Here is a 25215-nt window from a genome sequence, read left to right on the forward strand (position 1 = left end):
GGACAGCGACCTGCAATGCACACACGTGGCTCTGTTGTAGTGACACTGTGCTACCAATTAAAGGAATATGGTCATCTGGTTTTATCAACGAACAGAGACAGACCTCCAAATATTACGTTTTATTTACCCATTTCTTCAATCCAGATGTTGGTGGGACTCTGCGGTGAGAGACCGGGTGGCTGCACACTTTTTGTAAACACACTTTATTTTTAAGCAGTATTTCGCATGGAGAGAAAAATGCAGTATTTTACAGCAACAGCAAGATGAAAAAGATTTTTAAAAACTCATTCGCATTATGCAATTTTTCCTGATTTTTTTTTTAACATGTCAATTCTTTCAGCATTTTTACTGCTATTTTTCCCTAATGGCATAAAAATAGCCTGGCATTAAAAAAAAAACAAAAAAAAAAAAACACCGAAATGTGCATTATTCATGTGATCCTATGGTTTATGTAAAAAAAAACATAAAAAATATGACAGTATATGTGAACATACCCCTAAGATTTGTCTAGCAATTTAATACTCCTTAAAGCCTCATCAACTCAAAACTAGACAGCCATTTTTGAATTGCAATAGAACAACATTACACCAGAGGCAGCAGACTCAGGACAACAAATGTCAGACGATGCTGTATGTACATGGGAGTTTAATAAATATTTGTACATTTGTGCATGTTTGTTCTCATGTACAAGGAGCAAGATAAAGCAGATTTACAAATGTATTATCGATGGCGAATGAGATAGACATTCACTTGTACTTATTTCCTGTTCTGAAACGTTAATATCATTCCATACATTTTACTTGTAATATTTTGCATGTATTCACAATATCCTAGCACCTGTGCTTACGACATTCCCGTTGATGTAACACTTTGTTTCACCTGTAGGGGGAATATTGAACACTTTTGTACCATGTCCCCCTTTTCCCCAGATTGCAGCTAAACTTTAGCATGAAAACACCCTGTGATTAGCTTATTTGTGCCCTAACAAAAAGTGAATTTCCAAGAAGGATAACAAAGTTAAAAGTGATTCATCCACCTTGTGTTGTATTAAAATAAATGGCACTTGAGTCTCGCTGTTGGGGAATGGTCAGAATGCGGTTGATAAGCTGCTGTAATTTATATTGCGTGTCATTCAGAATTACACTGACCATCAATCAATGACTTTGCGCCTCTACAAATCAATGAAATACTAGGGTATGGTCGAAAGAATTACATAACACTATGGATTGAGGTCTGTAAAAGATTATAGATCTCACTATGATAGGTTAGAACATATCATGCATCAAAAACACATGAACAACATAAAACACATGAATAATTCAGAGGAGCAGGATCCTGTTCGATTAGATGTGCATCCATATCTTTCAGGTTTTAGAAGCCATGGTAGGAGATGATGTGATATTTGCTCAGTTTTTGAGTGTTTATTATGGACATATTTCACCTAATCGACAAACTGTGTTTATGACATTTACAATATCTTAATAGAAAAGACAAGCCTGAGGTTGAAGTAACAAATTGGTAAACTTTCATTAAAGGCAGCTAAAATATACATATGCTTCTAGTTTTTGAATAATTCAATGGTGAAATTCAAAGAGTTGGCATCATGGCAAAAACCTGGTAATGGTCTCCACACAGGAACCTGAGTGTTTGGAATCAAAGTCGGGGAGGATAAACGTAATGGGCATACCACCATTCCGTTATACATGGCATGAGATTCATAAGTGGGTATTAACACACCCTAGGCTTTCTTGTCATGGTACATACAGTATATAATGAGAAAGGACATGGTGAACCAGCACCAAGCGAGGGTTTTAGATTTGCTTTTTTTATATAGACATTTTGATTATTTCTTGAAGTCACCATTTTAGGAAATTTTTATTTGTTGGGAAAAAAAATCATTTTAATGTTTATGTAACATAAAAGCATTTTTTAAAATCTTTCTGAATGATTCTTAAGAAAACGTGTGGGACATTACAAAGGAAGAAAATAAACTTTTGTAAGAAATTGTAGTCAATCTTCTGAATATGGTACTAAAATCTTAATACTAACATGTTGTAACACAGGTGTGAAACTAGTCACTGCTCACCGACTTTCTGCGAGGGTGGATAGTCAAGAGGTCCGGGGTCAGTACCTAGAGGGTTCGTAATAGAAAAAGGGAAAGGACAAAAGCGTAGTCAAGCAAAAGCCAGAGATCAGAGTATCAGGAAGGTAGTAGATCAAAATAAAGGGGCAAAGTCAATTGGATGGTCAAAGGTAAATCCAAGGTCAGCAGTGAAGATCAGAACTCAGAGAACAGAGTGAACATACATCAGTTGAGCAAAGCTACAATTGGCAATTGTCAGACCATTCATACAGGGTTAATAGCTCTGCAATCACTCCAAATGGATGACACTTGGAGGAGATCCCAAAGACCCAAACAGATAGGATAGCTGAGCTGTCATTCACAATGCCCTCACTTCTGCCTCAGATTGGGTGGTAGAATGGTCCCTCCCAGTCCTGACAGCTCAGCAAGCAGTTGATCCATATGGCAGGAGAGTTGTCATTCACAGCGTCCGTAAGGCACCATGTGTGGTGGAATCATGACAATAGGGTGAGTCAACTCTGCAGTATCACAAATGCAATAAACACAGTCGTAGCTCTCGAAGCTCATGAGCCCCAAAACAATGTCAGTAGCAAGGACTCCCCAATAATGGGGAATTTATAAAACTAATATCTTCTTATGTTCCTAATCTACTTTTGGAAAGCCTCTGCGTGAGAGCTACGGGTTCAACTGATAATGCTGCCATTATAAAAAAAGCAATCTCAACAATAATTTAGACTTTGAATACGCTAACCAATGTTTTGTATAAATAAGGACCATTCGTAAATTTCAAGTATGTACTATTATAAAGTATTATAAAAAAACTGGAACTGGGAAAATAGATGTAATGGTTTTTGAGGACCACTGACAATAATATAGTAAATTAGATGGCTTCAGAGGCCATATGAAGCTAAAGCGTGGTCACTTGATATTTTTGATTGAATATATTCTTTTGCTATCTTCAACCTCAAGCTGTACCTTTTTCCAGGTATATATATATACATATAATTATTTTATTTACAATGTTGTCTAAAGTTTTATGATTACAAATTAAAAATTAGCTCAAAAGATAAAACAAGGGGTAGCCTGCCACCCCATACCATTCATCTGATCCTTTTATTACGGGCTAGCTGTTTCTTGTCCAATTCCGAATAAACATGGGTTTGTGTTCCATGGCATTCATAAACAACGGTGATGATATCCTCAACAGAGCGGTTTAGTTGAATATTAGCGAGGCCTAATGTTATCCATTGCAATTATCTCGTGTGCCCCTTCTTCTACAACTGCAGGGTTGTAATATGAAGACTCTCCATAGCTGACATCATAGGGACTCACAGGAGGATTATCCAACCGTAGCACTGCAATAACAATTATGTTAAAAAATTTTAACCTCATTGTAAACAGTTTTGGATTTTTGAGAATGGGTCATCTTAAAATTATTTTTTATCACGTACATAGATGGAGGAGAATGGTACAACACTAAAAAGTGGTAGTCGCCTCAGCAGAAAAAAATGAGAACTCATACACACGGTCATAGTTTGAGCTCTGCATGCTTATAATTCTACACAGAGACATACTGGCTTTTTCTGTTTGATTCTTTATGAATTTATCAACTTCTAGAGAAGTATGCGCTTGGAGTCTCCATTGCAGAGACATTAGCTTGTAAAGTTCAGGTTACAATTCATGTTATGGTGCTATTGGATAGTAGAGTTTCATCTCTGGGGGCGTGTACTTATTCCCCTGCATAAGGTTGACAAACCATAAGCATGCAGCAAAACACAGGGGGAAAAAAACACGCCCTTCTCGTCTCACTGATCTCCGCAGCTACTGTGCAGAGATACAACAGTGTTGAGTTATGCACCCACCATTACAAACTTATCTCATGAGTCATGACAGTTAGGGTCTTGGTAGGAAGTAATATGCAGCAATGTGAAATGAAATTTGAAAGTGTTTGTAATGATAAATTACTGCAGCTACTGTGTAGAGGTACAGCAGCGCCAAGTTACATATCATTATAAACTTTTCAAGATCTCTTCTCACAGTACTGTCAACTGTCTGCTGTTTCTGTACTCAATAGCTGTAGAGATAAAGTGAGGAGATGAGTGCTTGATCTTCTCTCCCTGTGTGTTGCTGTCTGGTTTTGATTGGTTAACCTCATGCAGAGGAAGAAGTACACGCCCCCAGAGACAACTTATCGCCTAAAATACACAACATACTATCTCATCAATGGAGAGAAAAGATTATAATATAAAAAACTGTATTTACTCAGCTCTGCAGCCACTGTTCAATGATTTAGCAGTTTAACATGCTCAAACTAGTGAAAGGTACTCTTTCTATTTGTTTAGTAAACTTTTTCACGCATCTTATTAGTTAATTCTGATTAGAGAAATGACCAAAACACCCGAACTAGTGGATTTTGCCATGGAAAACCAGACACAACATTAAATAATAATTATTTATATTATTTATATTAAATAATGAATTAATGGTGGCAAAAGAGAATAATATATTTTCATAAAAACAATGTGCTCGCATTCACGACATAAATTATACATATAAAAGCGATATTGGAGGAGGCAGACCCCAAAAAAGGATAAAAGCATGCAAAAAACCTCAGGTGCTCAAAAAATGGTATAAAACAAAAAGAGAACAAAAAGGGGAAGGACAAAAATGGGGAAGGATGACAAAATGTAGTATGTGTGACTGAAACAGAATAAATCTTATTTAAAGTACATGTGCCATATAGGAAATCACACAATGTGCATAATTATTGGATATAATCAGGGGGTGATGAAGAAAGCTTTTCCAAAATGCGAGTCGGGGTGCACGTGGCTACAGGACCTGGTGACCTTTAAAGGTGTATTACCCTGCTATTTTTTTTCCTCCAGTGCTCATTATTGCACACTTGCACCTTGTTATAGCAACAATCTTATTTTTAATTAATATATCATATAATTATGCACATTGTGTGATTTCCAATATGGCACATGTACTTTAAATAAGATTTATTCCGTTTCATTCACACATATTATATTTTTCATCCTTCCCTTTTTTCTCTTTTCATTTTACACCATTTTTTGAGTACCTGAGGTTTTTGTATGCTTTTATCCTTTTTGGGGGGTCTGCATCCTCAAATATGGCTTTTAGAAGTGTAATTTATGTCCTGAATATGTGCACATTGTTTTTATGAAAATATATTGTTCTCTTTTGCCACCATTAATTCATTATTTAATATTAATAATGACAATAATTATTATTTAATGTTCTGTCTGGTTTTCCTTGGCAAAATCCACTAGTTCGGACGTTTTTGTCAGTTCATATATGTTGAGTGGTTCACACTTTTTGCTTCACTGTACACCGGGGTTGTCCTTAATATATGGATATGTGTAGATATGTGTGTATACATATATGTTTATATACCGTATATGAGTAATTTTATTATACTATATATATATATACCAAAACACCAGATTGAATATGAATATATATATATATATATATATATATATATGTATATATATATATATATATATATATATATTATATATATATATACATATATATATATATTCATATTCAATCTGGTGTTTTTTGGTGGTTTAATTTGATGTAATTCTCATTTGGTGTCTCATTTGGAAAATCTGCGAATAAACATTTCCACTATGGAGGTACTGTAGAACCCCATTTCACCGGCTAGATTTTCCATTTCTGCACTTTGTTGTATTTTCTATTTTTTACATAAACATATAAGGGTTTGTGTTTTCCAGGATAAATTGAAATATTTAATGATACCATCAATTTTGTCATGTGATATACTGGAAAAACAGGAAAAAATTGGAAGCACTGTAAAATAGCAAAAAAAAAAAAAAAAAAAAAAGTGCAATGCCACCATTTTTTTTACAGTGTTCATTATATGGCAGAAATGATCAGACAATAGGATTTACCGATCACCATCATAAAGTGATACCAAAAATGCATAGTTTTCAATTAAAGGGAACCTGTCACCCCCCCTTCCCTGAAGTTAGTAACTAAAAGAGCCACCTTGTGCAGCACTAATGCTGCATTCTGTCAAGGTGGCTCTTTTAGTTGGGGTCTCCTCTAATGCTGCAAAATTCAGTTTTTTAATTAGCCCACCATACTTGTAGTCTGTCCGGGGGGGCACATCTTTTCCCTCCGGACACAAATTCCTCCCAGCCATCCCTCAGCCCCTCCATGCACCGGGCGCTGCCTCCTGTGCCTTCATTAACGTCCCTGGCGACTTGCGCAGTAAGTTCCCCTCATGTGATGTGAGTCGAAGGGCAGCGCAAACTGTGTATTCCCGAAAGAGGAACTTACAGCGCAGGCACTGGGGACATTAATGAAGGCACAGGAGGCGGCACCCAGTGCACGGAGAAGCTGAGGGACGGCTGGGAGGCATTTGTGTCTGGGGGAAAAGACATGCCCCCCGGACAGACTAAAAGTATGGCGGGCTAATTAAAAAAACTGAATATTGCAGCATTAGAAGGGACCCCAAATAAAAGAGCCACATTGACATAATGTAGCATTAGTGCTGCACAAGGTGGCTCTTTTAGTTAATAACGCCATGGGGGTGACAGGTTACCTTTAAAAGTGGTAGAAAAAAATTGATTTAATTCATAAAAAATAAAATGTTTGGTAGTGTCACAATTTTTTGAGACCCATACCATTTTCAATTCTTTGTCAAATGTAAGGGCTAGTTTTTGCGCCCTGAGCTAATATTTTTGTTGATACATTAGGATAGATACCATATTTTGATTGCATATTATTCAATTTCCTGATGGTGTTTCAGCATCCGAAAATATGCAATTCTGGTGTTTATATTTTTTCTCACTACATAGTTTACCTATAGAGTTAATTAATTTTATATTATGAAAGATCTAACATTTGTGAATGTAGCAATGCCACATGTATATTTTTTCTATTTGTTTATTTTGTGGAAAGAGGAAAGTTGATTCGAACTTTTATATTTTTTTACATTTTTATTCTATTTTTTAGTTCCTTTAGGGGACTTGAACCTGCAACCATCTTATCACTTGTACTATATACAGCAATACTACTGTATTGCTGTAAATTGCAAAAATCACAGTCTCCTATGAATGCCAGAGACAAGCTGGCTTTCAGAGGAGAACTGTCAAGACAGGAACGGGGGTTTTCAGTATACCCCTGGTTGTCATGGCAGGTCGTCGACTACCTCAAACTCTACATGACAGCAGCACTGAGCAGATTAACAACCATGTGTGGAGCTCCGCTTCACTTGCAGCCGTTAGAGGCAGATGATTGCTGAATAGTACAGCCATCATCTGTGGGCAAAGTTGTGGCCTCAGTTTATAAGCGCTCAACACATATTAGACATATCAAAACATCGAATAATGATAAGGAGTAAACATTTTCTGACAGTTTCCATTACAAATTAATACATGAAAAAAATAATTAATTATAGAAAATGAGAATAATATACCAAAATATGTTTGCATACCTGGATCATTCCTGATATCCTCATATAGTCTTCGATGTGAAAAGGTACTGGATTTTTTGCTTCCACATAGGATGTAAGCTGTAAGACACACCAGCGTAATTCCTAGGATAGACCCAATAACTGCTCCTAGGACAACTCCAGCATTGTTTTCTGCTTCTGCCAAAGTAAAAAGAAACAAAATTCAAAATTCTGCAAATGTTCATAATTTGTAAAACTACAAATATCTCCTAAAACATAATATTGTTAATCCCAAACTCATATCGACACATCTCTGCCCTTCGAGACAAGCCATGTTCATATATCGCATTACAATGGTTGTCGATTGTTCTGTAACATGGGAAATTCTGAGCTTATTGTCCATAACTATCACATGTGAACTGAGGATCAACAACTTCTAGGTGACTATTAAGCAAGATTGATCAACCAGTTGACATTTTCTGGTTATATTGAATAGGGTGTAACTTACTTAACTTTCTCACAATGCAAAGACAATTGTACACCTGATCTACAGATAACCTTTCTACATTTCAGCACGTCATACCTTTATCACTTCCTGAGATTTCAGAGTGGCTGCCGTTTGTCGTGGCCACATGTTCGGTGCTTTGTGTAGTGGCTGTGGTTTCTGGTGTTGGCTCACTGGTGGCAGTGGAGCTGCTTGTTGGAGTAAATTCAGTTGAACTGGGAATATCCGTTGTATTTCCTGTTGAGTTGGATGCTGTGTAGGTTATATGCGTTGTGACGTTGACAGTGCTGGAGACATCTGTATTTTCATATATTATCGTGCTCACCGTAGTGGTCACGTTGGAGGCATTATTTGACGTTGTGTATTCTGGTGTGACACTTTCAGTGGGAGCTGTACTCGAGAAATTTGGAGAAGCTGTGGAGTTAGTGGTAAAGCCTGTGGTAGTGTTATCCACATTTGTATTGCTTGGCGAAGAGCTTGTTGTGCCATCAGTTACAGATACAGGTGTGGTTGTTTCAGCGGTCAGTTCTGAGACATTTATAGGAGTTGTGCTTCCTTCTGTAAAGCCTAGATTGATTGTGCTGCCTACAGCAGGGGTATTATTTGTATTGACATCTTTACTACTAGTAGGTGACATGGTGGTTGTCTCACCTGTCACAGTATTATCATCTATTTTTGTAATGATCACAGTTGTAGATCCTGTTTCAGTAAGTTCGATAGTCTTTGGAGTTGCTGTGCTGCTCTGGCCATGGGAATTGGTCCAAAATAGAGAAATCAATAACAATAATGTAACTTTTCTGGATGATGAAAACATTGTTTCTGTATGTCTCCCCATGTAGCAAGAACTAACAAAACCTGTAAAAAACACAAGAAAAAGATGTGATTTAGTGTCTAAAAAATAAAGTGGATTCTCATTCAGATCCAGATATCCCTGTAAAGTTAATTATATAAAACAAACTATTGTTTAAATCAGGTTTTTGTGTTAAATGTACATTTTAAATATTTTTGTAATGTTTTCTTTTTCCCCTGCACATATCTGTATTAAAAATAAAAACTGGAAATCTTGGCGTTTTTCACATTGAAAATGTAAGCATTTTTAGTCTCATAAGGGCAGATTAATCCAAGCTTTTACGTCAGAAAACTGGTGTAAAAGCTTTGAAACGTCACAAAATGTTTGCACAATGGAGAGATGAGAAAAAAGGTAGATAATTTTGGCATTTTCATGCCAGCTTGAATCAGATCCACTAAGATTGGCATAGCTGGGGCAAAGCCTATCCATGAAATGCATAAAAAAATGCTGGCATGATGAATAGCAGAAATGCTACTCCAGGCCCAGCGCACACCACACAGCAGAGGAGCCAAATAATTAAAGTGAACCTGTCAGCAGGATTTTGCTAAGTAAACTACATACATTATCAGATTGGCAGCATTAAGCCCATTAAAATGATACCTGGGGTGAAAAAATCCGTCTTGTGGTTCTTGTGTAATCAATGTTAGAAGTTTTCAGCTAATGAGACACCCGTGCTCCGTGGCGGGACTGTAGGCAGAGTCTTGTATTCCTGCTCTAAGCCAGAGAAACCAAGGTAAAACCTGCCCCCAGGCCATACTGAAGCACAACCAATCTGTCTCTCTGTCTCAAAGACGAGGAACATGTTTGTAATTTGGGATGGCCTGTGGACTAAAATAGTATCCTGGTTGTTAATATTTGTGAATTATTTACCTTCTGTCATTGTAATATAAACTCTGGCACATAAAAAGTCCGTTGACAACTATTGTGAAATCATTGAATTTTTCTCAATCATGTAAGCACACACTGTACTTGAGCATGCTCTTGAGGGTTTCACCTTGCATGCAATCCATACCCTAACTTAAAGTATATTCAGAGCTTCCTGTGACCGCACCTTGCTACTGTGACTCAAAGTCACCAGTGCTAGTGAATAAACACATAGACTTCCTCCACTGCATTCCCCATTATCCATATCAATTTTTAACCCTTCCATGTATACAATTAATTAAATGCTATATTTTTTTCATGAAAACTTCAGCTCTTTTAAAGCAAGTTAGAAAAAAATTTAAGAAAGTATTTTTTGTAAATGTTCACTTTAGCAACAGGAAATTTTCAATAATAAGATTGCAATATAATATGAACTCCGGATCAGTAGTATACAATGATAAACCTGTGCTGGAGTCCAGGAATGTAGCATACAATGCCTCAGAATTGGTCCTCGCTTTGTCATGGCTATTTTAAGAAGTATATATCTCCAACAGTATTTTTTTTCTTACCTTGAATATATTCAGTATATAATATGTGTGCGTTTAAAGGGAACCTGTCACCTGAATTTGGCGGGACCGGTTTTGGGTCATATGGGCGGAGTTTTCGGGTGTTTGATTCACCCTTTCCTTACCCGCTGGCTGCATGCTGGCTGCAATATTGGATTGAAGTTCATTCTCTGTCTTCCATAGTACACGCCTGCGCAAGGTAAGATTACTTTGCGCAGGCATGTACTACGGAGGACAGAGAATGAACTTCAATCCAATATTTCGGCCAGCATGCAGCCAGCAGGTAAGGAAAGGGTGAATCAAACACCCGAAAACTCCGCCCATATGACCCAAAACCAGTCCCGCCAAATTCAGGTGACAGGTTCCCTTTAAACAGTCGTTAATTGAAGAGAAATAACTGGGTATGAGGCTAAAAACTTGGTGAGGAACAGCCAAAATTTGCTGCAAAGGTGATGTTGTGGAAGACCGTTTCATGTCACAGGTCATACATCATGAAAAGACTGAGCACCACAATGAGACATAAGGTAGTTATCTTGCAAAGACCCTCGATCATTCTTCATTGCAATTCGCAGACACTCATTATTGTAGCACTATTCAGCCCTCAGCAACTAAACTGCCTTCTGATACAGCCATACATAGTTTAGTCACTAGGCCTTGGTAATCTCAAACGTATGGCTTTTAGAAGCAGTTGTTCAATAAAAACGACTTCTGGCCACACTTCTATGAGCAGTAGCTGGGTTCCACTGATTGCTGCCAGTTCTGAGCTGAAGGCACTGATAGACATCTTCAGATTTTGAAGGGAAGTAAGCATGAGGTGTTTTTCATTTGAAGAACTACGTTTCTTTAGCTGACTGCTGTGTCTACAGTCCTCAACATTGCCAATTGCCTTGTGATTCTTCAAAAGAACTTTAATAGTCTTTCTCAGAAGCCCAGTCTGCTTTGAGGTCTTTGGTAGAGACCTTGCTGATGCAGTATAACTACCTTATGTTAGGGCTAGCGGAATGCACCGAGTAAATGTAGATGTTTATTATAAATGGTGCATTCGCAGCCCGGGGTCCACCGTGCAGGAGGAACCTGCTGCTAGTGAATGGTGGCACTGTTTGGCGGTATAGACTAGCTCTGTTACCTCACAGAGTAGCCGTGAGAGGGAAGCACTGTGCCCTGTTAGCCTCACAGGAGCACAAGCTTGCTGCCGAACTGATAGCAGTCAGTGGTTATGCACACACGCAATCTCCTAACTGGAGGTGCCGGTATTCTAGGGGCTTATTTCAGCCGGGTCCCTGAACACATTCATACATAACCACACTGGCGCAAAGCACATATTTGGATTGATACTAGCGCATGGCCATGCAGCCATGCGAGCCTTTTATAGCTACAGCAAGTACAAGACCTTCCTAGAAGGACCAATGAGAGGCTGCCACAAAGCCAGAGCAGCTACAGGACCTTCCTAGAAGGATCAATGGACTTAGCTGCAGTATCTGACCATGTGACCCTCGATCGCCACTGAGAGATCTTACTCTGGGCATGCTCTGAACGAGAAAAGCAGGACATAGTCCTAGAAGCGTCTGCTCACTGCTGCCTAGCACTGGCTTCAATGGCAGAAACAGGAAAAGCAGCAGTAACCCTTTGTACAGAGTCAGACTGAGCAAGACACTGGGAACGACGTCTCCGCTGAGCAGGCTCCACTGCGGCAGGAAAAGAATGGGAGACCGAAGCGGAGATGGCCCGAGATTCCCCTTGTGCAGAGGCGGGAACTCGACCCCTAACACCTTATGTCTTGTTGTGGTGCTCAGTCTTTTCATGATCTATTACCTGTGACATGAAACGGTATTCCACAATATGACTTTTGCAGCAAGTGTTGGCTTTCCCTCACCAAGTTTTCAGCCTCATACCCAGCTATTTCTCTTCAATTAATGACTGTTTAAACACACACATATTATATACTGAATATTTTCATCTGTTTGGTAAAATTGGTTACTCATACCTGTGATCATAATCATATAAAACCCCTGACTCTCTGCAGGTATATCTAGAAGAACTAATGCAGTTTGGAAGGTACATGGTGGTAACATCAAATATTGATTTGATTTAGATTTCTCCAATGTTCTATCACTTATTTTTTAACACAATGAACAAAATGCCAAAGGTTAATATTTTTTATCATTCTTACTTTGCATCATTTTTTGTACACCTGCCTAAACTTTTGTAGAGTACAGTGTGTTTTCTATCTTCTCTAAAACAACTTCAAGCTTACAGACTAAAGCAATCTATATTCTATTAACGTGTAGTTTAGTTAACCACTGCTGTTAAAAAAAGTCCTAAAATACCACTAAAACGCCCTGTGAATCTTCTCCTAAACTTTTTCTTTGCTTTAGATACCACGGAGGACCTGTCTTACATACTGTATATTGACTCTGAATATCCTATGGTAAACTGGTCAACCCTATGAAGGTCGATTTTGTGCAGTATTTTTTTTTAAACATATTGTTCAGTGTCCCCTTAACTAGCCCTTAGCATTCTCGTCCTGTATTCAACAACTTCTAAAGACTATCACCGGGATTAGCGAGATGTTTTGTGCTTCTCATTACCTCTACCCTATAGAATTATGCACAATTGACACAGATTTTCTCCCACAAGATGAAATTACGTCACTCGATAGCTTAAGGGCTGAATGACTCCTTTCATTCCAAATCATTATTACATGTCACTTACACTGACTTCTGCAGGTATACATTACTCAGACGTGATTTATATTCTAGAGCTGTCTTCATAATCTTATTTTATACCATGCTGAATCAACTTGCAGAATGAAGGAAATATTACTTTATAATAGTCTATGGTAATATGACTGCAGTTTATACATTTCCTCCATGATTTACTTTCATTGAATACAATATAATGAGGTTTAAGAAGAACCTGTCACCTGGTTTTTGCTTTATTCATGCTGCCTTTCTGAAAATTCCACTTCTTTTTCAAATGTCTCTAGAGATATGGGCCTTTTTATGTAATGCTACATTTTATTGTCTTTTTAAGAAAGAGGTGCTCACAGGATCCTCTGGGGCATGTCTTTAGGCTGCTCTGAATACTTTCCCGTGAGCCATACATTCTAATAAAAACAAATATTGGCACTTAATAAAATGGCCCATATCTCTGGAAACATGGTGACATTAAAAATAAAAAAATAAACAAGCAAAAAATAGCCAAGTTTGACTTGGTGGCAGGTTCTCCTTAAAGAGCTCAAGAGGACAGAATTTAATATAGATAATTACTACCTATTACATGCATCGTAAGTAGGCTTAATAGTGAATTATCATTCCAAGCATTTGCACTTCTGTATTTATGACCCAGATGGTACTGTCAAGAATCAGTCTGACTTCTCGTTTGCAATAACGGTTATTGTCCCCATTAATAATTACAGAATGTTCACTGTAATCATTTATAAGTGACATGTCACCTGCTAACAAAGATTGAGAGCAAAAATTATTGTGGCTGCTATGGATAAGGCACATTAAGGGGGTTTTCCCACCAACAAAAGTTAATTTTAATCAATAGATCTTCAAGCTTAATAATAAAAATCTACTATATAATTGTCTAAGGGTCACTTCCGTCTTTCTGTCCTTCTGTCTGTCTGTCTTTCTGTCTGTCACGGATATTCATTGGTCGCGGCCTCTGACTGTCATGGAATCCAAGTCGCTGATTGGTCGCGGCAAAACAGCCACGACCAATCAGCGACGGGCACAGTCCTGAAGAAAAAGGTCCGCTCCTTACTCCCCGCAGTCACTGCCCGGCGCCCGTCCAGCCACCGTTAACTCAGGGTTAATGCCAGCAGTAATAGACCGCGTTATGCCGCGGTTAACGCACTCCGTTACCGCCGCTATTAACCCTGTGTGTCCCCAATGTTTTACTATTGATGCTGCCTATGCGGCATCAATAGTAAAACAAATGTAATGTTAAAAATAATAAAAAAACAAAAAACCTGCTATACTCACCCTCTGTAGTCCGCCGAGCCGCTTGCGCCAGCCGCGATCTTCCGTTCCCAGCCATGCATTGCGAAATTACCCAGAAGACTTAGCGGTCTCACCAGACCGCTAAGTTCTCTGGGTAATTTCGCAATGCATCCTGGGAACGGAAGATGGCGGCAGCCGCGCGCCCATCGCCACAGCGCCGTTGGATCCCAGTGGTATGTAACTATATTTTACTTTAATTCTTTTTTTTTTAACAGGGATATGTGCCCACACTGCTAAATACTGTGTGGACTACATGGCTGCTATATACTACGTGGGCAGTACTATATACTACATGGCTGCTATATACTATGTGGGCAGTACTATATACTACATGGCTGCTATATACTACGTGGGCAGTACTATATACTACATGGCTGCTATATACTACGTGGGCAGTACTATATACTACATGGCTGCTATATACTACGTGGGCAGTACCATATACTACATGGCTGCTATATACTACGTGGGCAGTACTATATACTACATGGCTGCTATATACTACGTGGGCAGTACTATATACTACATGGCTGCTATATACTACGTGGGCAGTACCATATACTACATGGCTGCTAAATACTACGTGGGCAGTACTATATACTACATGGCTGCTATATACTACGTGGACAGTACTATATACTACATGGCTGCTATATACTACGTGGACAGTACTATATACTACATGGCTGCTATATACTATGTGGGCAGTACTATATACTACATGGCTGCTGTATACTACGTGGGCAGTACTGTATACTACATGGCTGCTATATACTACGTGGGCAGTACTATATACTACATGGCTGCTATATACTACGTGGGCAGTACTATATACTACATGGCTGCTATATAATACGTGGGCAGTACTATATACTACATGGCTGCTATATACTATGTGGGCAGTACTATATACTACATGGCTGCTATATACTACGTGGACAGTACTATATACTACATGGCTGCTATATACTACGTGGACAGTACTATATACTACATGGCTGCTATATACTATGTGGGCAGTACTATATACTACATGGCTGCTGTATACTACGTGGGCAGTACTGTATACTACATGGCTGCTATATACTACGTGGGCAGTACTATATACTACATGGCTGCTATATACTACGTGGGCAGTACTATATACTACATGGCTGCTATATACTACGTGGGCAGTACTATATACTACATGGCTGCTATATACTATGTGGGCAGTACTATATACTACATGGCTGCTATATACTACGTGGACAGTACTATATACTACATGGCTGCTATATACTACGTGGACAGTACTATATACTACATGGCTGCTATATACTATGTGGGCAGTACTATATACTACATGGCTGCTATATACTATGTGGGCAGTGTTATATACTACATATACTACATGGCTGCTATATACTACGTGGGCAGTGTTATATACTACATGGCTGCTGTACACTACGTGGGCAGTGTTATATACTACATGGCTGCTATATACTATGTGGCCTGTGTTAGATACTACGTGGGCTGCGTTATATACAATGCATCGGGTATTCTAGAATATGTATGCATGTATATAGCAGCCACATACTATATAGCACAGGCCAAGTACTATTTGTATGCTATATACTACATGGCTCCTATATACTGTGTGGCCTGTGCTATATAGTATGTGGCTGCTATATACATGCATATTCTAGAATACCCGATGCGTTAGAATCGGGCCATCATCTAGTAATAATAATAATAGTAACTTCCACAATCGGATGTGTTTCAATAAAATGTTCCTGTGCTGAGATAATCTTAGAAATGTTCCCTTGCTGTGTGCTGTGTAATGGCCGTGTCTGATTGTACAGGAACATGGTCTGATCATACCACAGCTCCTGGGCAGAGGAGCGATGAAGCAGGAGAGTATACAGACAGGACAGCACAGGATCACAGGATCACAGCTGATTCTTTTTGTGATGTAAAATATTTCACTGCCAGATTTTAAACAATAGCAACAGTACACAGCAGGGACACATTTATAAGATTATGTACATGCCTTCCTTATTCTCAAAGGTGCCAGTCTAGGTAACATACTGTATAACTTATAAAACCACTTCCAAGAAATATTCATCCTCGATACGAGGTCATAAACTGCATTCATAATTAAGCAGGTCAAGCCATTCACACTCATTAAATTAATTAACAAAAATCTTCATTAATTGTTTAGTACTATTTATCCATTAGGAATGTGAAATTACATCTAATACAACTGGGATATGTAATGCGGGCACATCTGCATTTTCTAAATTACTTATGAAAACCGGCCATCTCCGTCACCACCTGTTTGTACAGCCGTTCACAACATAAGTAGAAGATTGTACATTGTGTCCTTTCAAGTCCTTCCTAAGTAACGGTAGCACAATCTGTGAGTGTCGCCACTTGTTGGGTTAAGATTGTGCACTTGAGAAATGAGTGTATTTTGGCACTCATGCCTCGGTTCTTAACCTTTTTGTACTGCCACCTATGCAAACACAGGCATAGGAAGTAATAGAAAATGATGAATGCCTCTACTCCCAACTCTTTTCTGCACTTTATTTAATATATTTAATATAAAATTCATCCAAAAGTGTTCTCAGCTTCTTCACAGTAAGGAACTATGGTCATGACCTAAATTCTACCGGAACTATGCGGGATCCTGTGGGTAAAGGGTCACTCTACTTATTTTTTTCTTCTAAAGTTCGACAACCTGCTAGTGAATTCAGAGTTATTACTAGGGTTTTGTTCATGACCCTCATATATTAGCCAAGGAGGTAGGCCGGTACTGAATGTCTCTTTCTAGAGACTCTGTCAAAATCAATAATATATTTTTAATGTGAAGTCTAAAAGATTTAATTTTTCCTGCAGGAAAATGGAACACTAAGGGCCCGATTCATTAAGAACACCAATCTTAATAAAGGAGGATAGTTAAAGAAGCACTTCTCCTTCCATAAAAGTTTTTATCCTCTTAATATATTGAAGTTATCATATTATACAGCATTGTGTACTTACAATTGCTCATTTTACCTTTCTACCCAGATAATTCTTCTCTTTTCTCTGCTCTATGTAGAAACAGGAAGTCTCTTCTCCCTGGATAAATCATTCCTCTCTTCAACTGATGACCCAGCTGCTTCACTCCCCCTGCAGGAACCTTTGCAGTAATATAAAATTGTTTGAATGATGACTCATGCAGGGATCATTGACCTCCTGTTTCTACATATAGCTTAGAAGGATTCAGCTAGTCAGTTTTTAATCAAGTGATGTTATAGACCTAATGGAAAAGAAAAGAATTAGCTGGGTAGAAAGGCAAAATGAGCAATTGTAAGTACATAGTGCTATATAATATGATGACTGCAATATATTAAGAAGATAAAATATTTGATAGGAGGAGGAGAGCTTCTTTAATGAATTAGGGAACACTAAATGAATTAGGCACATCTGATAAATTTCATACACCTCACCCAAAAATGTACTCCAGTCAGTACACTAAAGTGGCATGAACTTTCCTGAATTAGACAGGTGTGCATAGCCATGCCCCATCCAACCCCTGCTCTATTCATTTTGGCGAAGCCAGCCGGGACTGGGGTGAAAATGGCAAAAGTGTCAAAGTTTTTCAGAGTTGTGCATCACTGCTGATCACTGGAGATTGTTCAAAATGTCATACTGTATTGTATTGGTGCATGACTGGTATTGTAAAATGCTGATAAAACAGCAAATACAGGTCATATCCCTTAAAGAGAACCTGTCATGATATTTTTAGTGTCTAAACTGTTCCCAGTGTGTTGCTAGTGATGCATTCTGCATTACTAACGTTTTTTTCATTAAAAACAGCGCTGTAAACATGTGCAAAAAGCACTTTATATAGTCATATCGTATCTGCTCATTTCATTTAGTCATAGGGGTGTGCGTTATTCCGGTCAGTTATGATTGTTGCCGCCCACGCAATTTGAATGATGTTCCCTGTGTTGCGCAGATGTTACTCGAATCTGCTTTGAAATCCCGTGCTTGCACAGTGTCAATCGGGGAGCCACAGTTGCACCATGGCGAGCGTCTCCCCGCAGATGCACACTGAAGCTGTGTGTAGTGCCCAGCTTCACTGACTGTGTTCGCATGCACCGGAGCCACTCTTCATAGCATATGTGCGGCTCCCCAATCCTCACTGTGCAAGTGCAGCTCCACGATACACGCTGCGCAAGCGCAAAATTTTCAACTGGATTCGAGTGACGTCGGCACAACCTTGGGAGCATCATTCCAATTGAGTGGGCGATGACAACCCTAACTTAACGAAATGAAGCACATCTCTATGACTTAACAAGCAGCTAAGATATAATTTTATTAAGAGCTTTTTGCACATGAATACAGCGCTGTTTTTAATGAAAAAATGGGTTGATGATGCACATTGCATCACTAACAACGCACTGGGGACACTTTAGATGCTCAAATGACTTGATGGGTTTCCTTTAATTCTTTTTCCTTGGCATCTGATGTATTATTCATTTTCAACATGCTGATCATCCTGCTGTCTTAATGAAGCACTCCCATCTAACTGGATTGAACAGCAAAATGAGCAATAGTATGTACACAGTGCTATATAAAATGATGACTGCAATATACTAACAGGATAAAATCATTGATGGGAGGAGGGCTTTTTTAAAAGCTGGTCTAGTTTACCCAAATAGATGTGAACAAAACGAGAGTGGTCGTCCTGTTGAAGTGAACATCACTGAGCCAATCCTGGCTTGGCTATAGTCTACTAGACTGAGCCTTAAAGATACATATTTGCCTCATGCTATTGATGAATATTTTTTCTTTTCTTTATGTTTTTTCATAGATCAAAAAAGCTACATGATTGTCATAACTCTAGACTAAATATTGCTCAACAACCTAGGACATCTCTTTGAGAGACCGTTACCTGGGTTGTGGTAAAGAATAGGCTCTGGATTGTCAATTCTCCACCAGGATCTAATTTTTAGTCATGCTTTTTTGAAGTTGATAGTCCATAAATGTTGGTATTCTTGCATGGGTCTAGCACCGGAACAAAGAGATTATTGAATTTTTTGAATTTTTACAAGACATTCAAATTTAACAGGGCATTTCCACATTTTTAAAAAATAAGCATTAGGGTAAGAAAATAATATCCATTGAAGTAATAAGTATAATTTATCACTAAAATCCTACACCAGTGTCAATACTTGTTTGGTCCATGCCGATATGGAAGGTGATGAAGTTCGGTTTGTCAATCAGCTATCCATGGAGGAATATCACTGAACTCAATGGTCACAATGGTCATTGTTACCAGTGAGAATAGTGAAGATGCTAGAACGATGAGGTTTAAAAGAGTAAAAAATATTATTTATTCATTTTATAACATTTTCTACCCTACTTCTAAAAACATGGAAACCTCCTTTACAACAGAAAGCCCTGGTGGTTGTGGGACTATACTATGGAGTCTGTGTGAAAGTTGGTGATGTGTTTGAATGTGTTAGTACTTTATATTGTAGGTTTTATTCATGTAATAGAGTAAATATGTGATGTGGCATGCTAAGCATGGCACACTGAGGCTGCAGCTAGATTATAATGCCCTACAATGGCGCCCACGTACAATTTGGAACAAGTGTGCACGTCTGCCACTGCTTGCTTTTTAAAACATGGTATTCCATTTGGCCTAGGGTGCCCATGTCTGAGCCAGTTCTAATGTGCACTCTTTTTGATACAAGGCCCTATCATTCGAGTGTCCCTTTGATAAATCTGCAAAAAAATTACTTTTGAATTGATCCAACAAGACTTAAGGAAATTCAAATTTCCTACTCTCCATGTAGAATGCAGGCTGCCATCACATTTTTTGGCTTCTGCATACAAGTGCTTTTCACTAAATTAGAATATCATCAAAAAGTTAATTTCAGTTCTTCAATACAAAAAGTGAATCTCAAATATTATATAGAGTCATTACATACAGAGTGATCTATTTCAAGTGTTTATTTCTGTTAATGTTGATGATTATGGCTTACAGCCAATGAAAACCCAAAAGTCATTAATTCAGTAAATTAGAATAACAAAAATCCACCTGTAAAGACTTCCTAAGTGTTTAAAAAGGTCCTTTAGTCTGTTTCAGTAGGCTCTACAGTCACGGGGAAGACTGCTGACTTGACAGATGTCTAGAAGGCAGTCACTGACACACTCCACAAGGAGGGTAAGCCACAAAAGTTCATTGCTAAAGAAGCTGACTGCTCACTGAGTGCTGTATCCAAGCATATTAATGGAAAGTTGAGTGGCAGGAAAAAGTGTGGTAGAAAAAGGTGCACAAGCAACCGGGATAACCGCAACCTTGAAACGATTGTTAAGAAAATTTGGGGGAGATTCATAAGGAGTGAACCGCTGCTGGAGTCATTGCTTCAAGAACCACCACACAGACATATCCAGGACATGGGCTACAAGTGTTGCATTGCTTGTGTCAAGCCACTCCTGACTAATAGACAATGCCAGAAGCGTCTTAACTGGGCCAAGGAGAAAAATAAATGGACTGTTGCTCAGTGGCCCAAGGTGCTGTTTTCAGATTAAAGTAAATTTTCCATTTCATTTGGAAATCAAGGACCATAGTGTTAGGGCTGGCGGAATGCATCAAGTATATTTAGATAATATTATTGGTGCGTTCGCAGCCCGGGGTCCACCGTGCAGGAGACCAATCAGATGCTAGCAAATGGTGGCACAATATGGTGGTAGAAGCAAACTCTGTTACTTCACAGAGTCGAACAGAAGGGAAAACGCTGTGCCCTGTTAGCGTCACAGAGAAACACAGCTGCCTAACAGAGCAAAAGCAATCAGTGGTCAGGGAGTAGCAAGCAGACAAACACCTCCTCTCCAGTGGAGACAGAATTCTAATGGCTTTACGCCAGCCCTGAATTCACCATAGAAACTCCTCACTGGAGGTGCCGGTATTCTAGTGGCTTATTTCAGCCAGACCCTGACCACAAGGAGACAAGACCACTGAGTAGCTAAAGCTCATAACATAAGCTGATACTAGCGCATTGCCATGCGGCCATGCAAACCTTTTATAGCTGCAGCAACTTCAGGACCTTCCTAGAAGACCAATGGGAGCTGCAGCAGTACCTGAGCATATGACCCCTGACCCCCAATGAGAGGTCTTACCCTGGGCATGCTCAGAAGGGGAAAAGCAGGACTAAGGCTATGGTCACACTGCGTTATGGCGGTAGGTTTAACGGACTACGTTACACCGCGGCATAACGCGGTGTAACATAGTCCGTTAACGCCGCCATTGATTGTAAAGGCGAACGCATCACTAGCGCACACCCACATTGGGCGTGCGCTTGCGATGTGCCATCATTTGAGTGACGGACCGCGTACGCTGCTCGCAGCGTTCGTGGTCCGTTCCTCCCTAGCGCAGATCGGGGATCTGGGCTAGCGGGATCGGCAAACGCGATCCCTTTTGGGACATTGCGTTAGCACAGTCCGTAGCGCTATGCGCTAAACGGACTGCCCTAACGCAATGTGACTCTAGTCTTAGTCCCAGAGACATCTGCTCGACGCTGACCAGTACTGGCTACAATGGCTGAGCATGGAAAGGCAGCAGTGTTCACACTGCATTGTGTGAACCCGTTAAACGGACTACGTTACACCGCGGCATAACACGGTGTAACGTAGTCCGTTAACGCCGCCATTGCTTGCAATGGCGAACGCATCACTAGCACACGCCCACAATGGGCGTGTGCTAGCGATGTGCCGTCATTTGAGTGATGAACCTCGAACGCTGCTTGCAGCGTTCGAGGTCCGTTCCTTGCTAGCGCAGATCGGGCATCTGAGCTAGCAGGATCGGCAAACGCGATCCCTTTTGGGACATTGCGTTAGCGCAGTCCGTTAGCCTATGCGCTAAACGGATTGCCCTAACGCAATGTGAACCTAGTAACCATCCGCACAGTATCAGGCTGAGCCAGACGCTGGGACTGATGTCTCTGCTGAGCAGGCTCCACTGCGGCTAGAGAAGAATGGGAGACCACAGCTGAGATGGTTCAAGATTCCCCTTGTGCAGAGGCAGGGACTCGACCCCCTAACACATAGTCTGGAAAAAGAGTGGAGAGGAACACAATCCAAGCTACTTGAGGTCTAGTGTGACGTTTCCACAATCAGTGGTTTGGGGAGCCATGTCATCTGCTGGTGTAGGTCCACTGTGTTTTATCAAGACCAAAGTCAGCGCAGCCATATACCAGGAAATTTTAGAGCACTTCATGCTTCCCTCTGCTGGCAAGCTTTTTGGACATGGAAATATCATTCTCCAGCAGGACTTGGCATTGGCACCTGTCCACACTGCCAAAAGGACTAGTACCTGATTTAAAAACAACAGTATCACTGCGCTTGATTGGCCAGGAAACTCACCTGGTCTTAACCTCGTAAAGAATCTATGGGCTTTTGCCAAGAGGAAGATGAGAGACACCAGACCTAGCAATGCAGATGAGCTGAAGGCTGCTATCAAAGTAACCTGGGCTTCCATAACACGTCAACAGTGCCACAGGCTGTTTGCCTCCGTACCATGCTGCATTGATGCAGTAATTGATGCAAAAGGAGCCCCGAACAAAGTATTAAGCCATTTATTTTCAGTAGGCCAACATTTTGTATTTTAAAATCATTTTTCAATCTGGTGTGGTAAAGTATTCTAATTTACTGAGATAATGACGTTTTGGTTTTCATTGGCTGTAAACATAAACAGAACTAAACACTTGAAATGGATCACTCTGTTTGTAAAAATTCTATATATATTTTGTATTGAAGAATTGAAAAAAATTAACTTTTTGATGACATCTTAATTTAGTGAGAAGCAGCCTGATGAACTCAAAGAAATGCCAGTGGTTATGCACTGACTCTTAAAGGGGTGATATGAACAGATTCTACTATTATTTATTCATTCATTTTCCTTGGTTGTATAGCTCCAATAATGTCTCATCGTCTTACAGACAGACATCATCATCACTGTCCCCATTGGGCCTCACAATCTAAATTCCCTATAGTATGTCTTCGGACTGTGGAAGGAAACCAGAGTACCCGGAGGAAACTCACACAAAAAATGGAGAGAACATATAAACTCCTTGCAGATGTTATCCTTGGTGGGATTTGAGAGCAAAAGACCTCAGTGCTGCAAAGAAACATTTCTAACCACTGAGCCACTGTGATGCCCATTAAATGAACAAAATGTCTGAAAGGCAGGGGTCTTCACTTGTTATCTAAAGGGGGATCACTTGAGCCAACCACATTGGCCAACAGTTGGTAGAGACATCATTGATGCAACCTGTGCAGCCGCACAAGGGCTCAAGAGGTAATGGGGCCACTACTGACTCCAAAGCAGGTGGAGTTAGGATTATCTGTTGGATTGCAAAGGGCCCATATATTGTCCTTGCTCAGGAGCCCACCTGTGTGTCCGCCAGTGGATAAAGATGACAGGTACACCCCTTTATAAATGTTAACAACATTCTACATTTATTGCACCCTACCCTAGCAGATATTTGGAAACAATGTTACAAATTGAAACCAGTATAAAATTTTATGCTTTTTGATCCAAGTAATATATTTAGGACAAAGACGCTTAAAATAATTTTCCTACTTCTTATTGCTACATGCCAATTTCTACCCCTTCTCAATGTCTACAGTTCAATCCCATACGTTTAAAAATTCTTTTTCATTCATTTCTTCAAAAATGTTCTCCATATATTAGTAAATTATCCCAAGAAAGTATATAACTTTGTTCAAGTCATGTTTCCAGCCCTACTGCCTGCAGATGATATATAATGTGACAGCAAAGTATGCTACAAGTAACTCACAAGATAATTATTCCATTCTTTTTATGCTAATGGCTTCCAATAAAGATCCAGTGTTCGAGACTTGATCCAGAGGTTTCTTAAATAAATTTGGCCAAGATTATTGCTTATGTAAAAGGCAATGTTTTAGGTCATAACAGCTGTAATTCAGATGTAGTAGGGCTGAGTCTGCACATTGGCATAGTTCATCATCTGGAGGGCAAGGTTGCCAATAGTCATGAAATTCCAGGACAGGCACTTTTTTGCCCTGTCCGTAAAAAAAATTATGGCATCTGATTTTTTTTTTTTTAAATTGAAGAAACTTCTATAAAATGATAATTAGAGTTAAAACATTCTACAGTTTACAGATAATACAGCTGATGTCTCATATTAGAATTATGGGCTGTTGACAGGTATCACTTATATTCATAAGAATTTAATTTGGTTTTCCAATGTGTCTATGAAAAAATCATGGACTGAACACATTTTTTACAAGTTCTCCAGAAAAAATATAAAGTCAAGTTGGCAACCCTGCTGTGTGGTTACATAGGACTGCAGGTTTACATACTACATGTAAAAGTTATATAGCATGGCATAACATGAACAGCAATTTCAGCTTTGCTACATCTAGAAATCAGTTTGCTGATACATTATAAAGTCTGTTACCTTTACGTTCAGCTGTCTCTGGCAGGTGTATGGCTGTCTAGTGGAAGTGGGTGAATGGCAGAGGCAGTAAGAATGAAACCTAATGTTAAAAGGATAATTAGGCGGGGCTCCATTTCCCTGTGTGCGATACAGCGAGTACCTGAGAACCAGACAGACCTGATCCTCAAATATTCCGAGGAGATCTTACACATTGCTTACCTTGCCAACTGTCTGCATTTGTCACATTAGTGAAGTTGGTAAAAGCCGTTTTACGTCAGCAGGTATAGCACTCGATTATGAAAGTTGAGGATAAAGTGCAGGTTTGTGCCAGAACACACAGAGAAAACCCTCTGTCCATCTGCAGTGAAAAGCAACTGGAAATACTGGTTGTTTCTCAACCAGCTGCAGTGAATGGACAGAAACTCTAGGTAGCC

The 25215-nt window shown here is 39.4% G+C and overlaps 2 protein-coding genes across 5 annotated transcripts in view; one reads left to right on the plus strand and one right to left on the minus strand.

The window, feature by feature from the left end:
* Positions 1 to 25215, plus strand: part of ANO3 (anoctamin 3) — a 745314-nt gene that overhangs the window by 577598 nt on the left and 142501 nt on the right. The gene's annotated exons all lie outside the window — the stretch shown is intronic.
* Positions 629 to 25062, minus strand: MUC15 (mucin 15, cell surface associated). Of its 3 annotated transcripts, none has more exons than XM_069740175.1 (4): positions 25001 to 25062; positions 8116 to 8892; positions 7575 to 7730; positions 629 to 3438 (listed from the first exon to the last, which is right to left on the minus strand). In XM_069740175.1, exons 2-4 carry the CDS (start codon positions 8870 to 8872, stop codon positions 3308 to 3310), a joined length of 1044 nt encoding a protein of 347 aa, XP_069596276.1. In that variant the 5' UTR covers positions 8873 to 8892; positions 25001 to 25062; the 3' UTR covers positions 629 to 3307. The 3 variants fall into 3 exon arrangements, with proteins under 3 accessions (XP_069596276.1, XP_069596275.1, XP_069596274.1); XM_069740174.1 differs by lacking the exon at positions 25001 to 25062 and adding an exon at positions 24803 to 24927; XM_069740173.1 differs by lacking the exon at positions 25001 to 25062 and adding an exon at positions 17349 to 17373.

The sequence above is a fragment of the Ranitomeya imitator genome, chromosome 9 (assembly GCF_032444005.1).
Source record: "Ranitomeya imitator isolate aRanImi1 chromosome 9, aRanImi1.pri, whole genome shotgun sequence".
Lineage (NCBI taxonomy): Eukaryota > Metazoa > Chordata > Amphibia > Anura > Dendrobatidae > Ranitomeya > Ranitomeya imitator.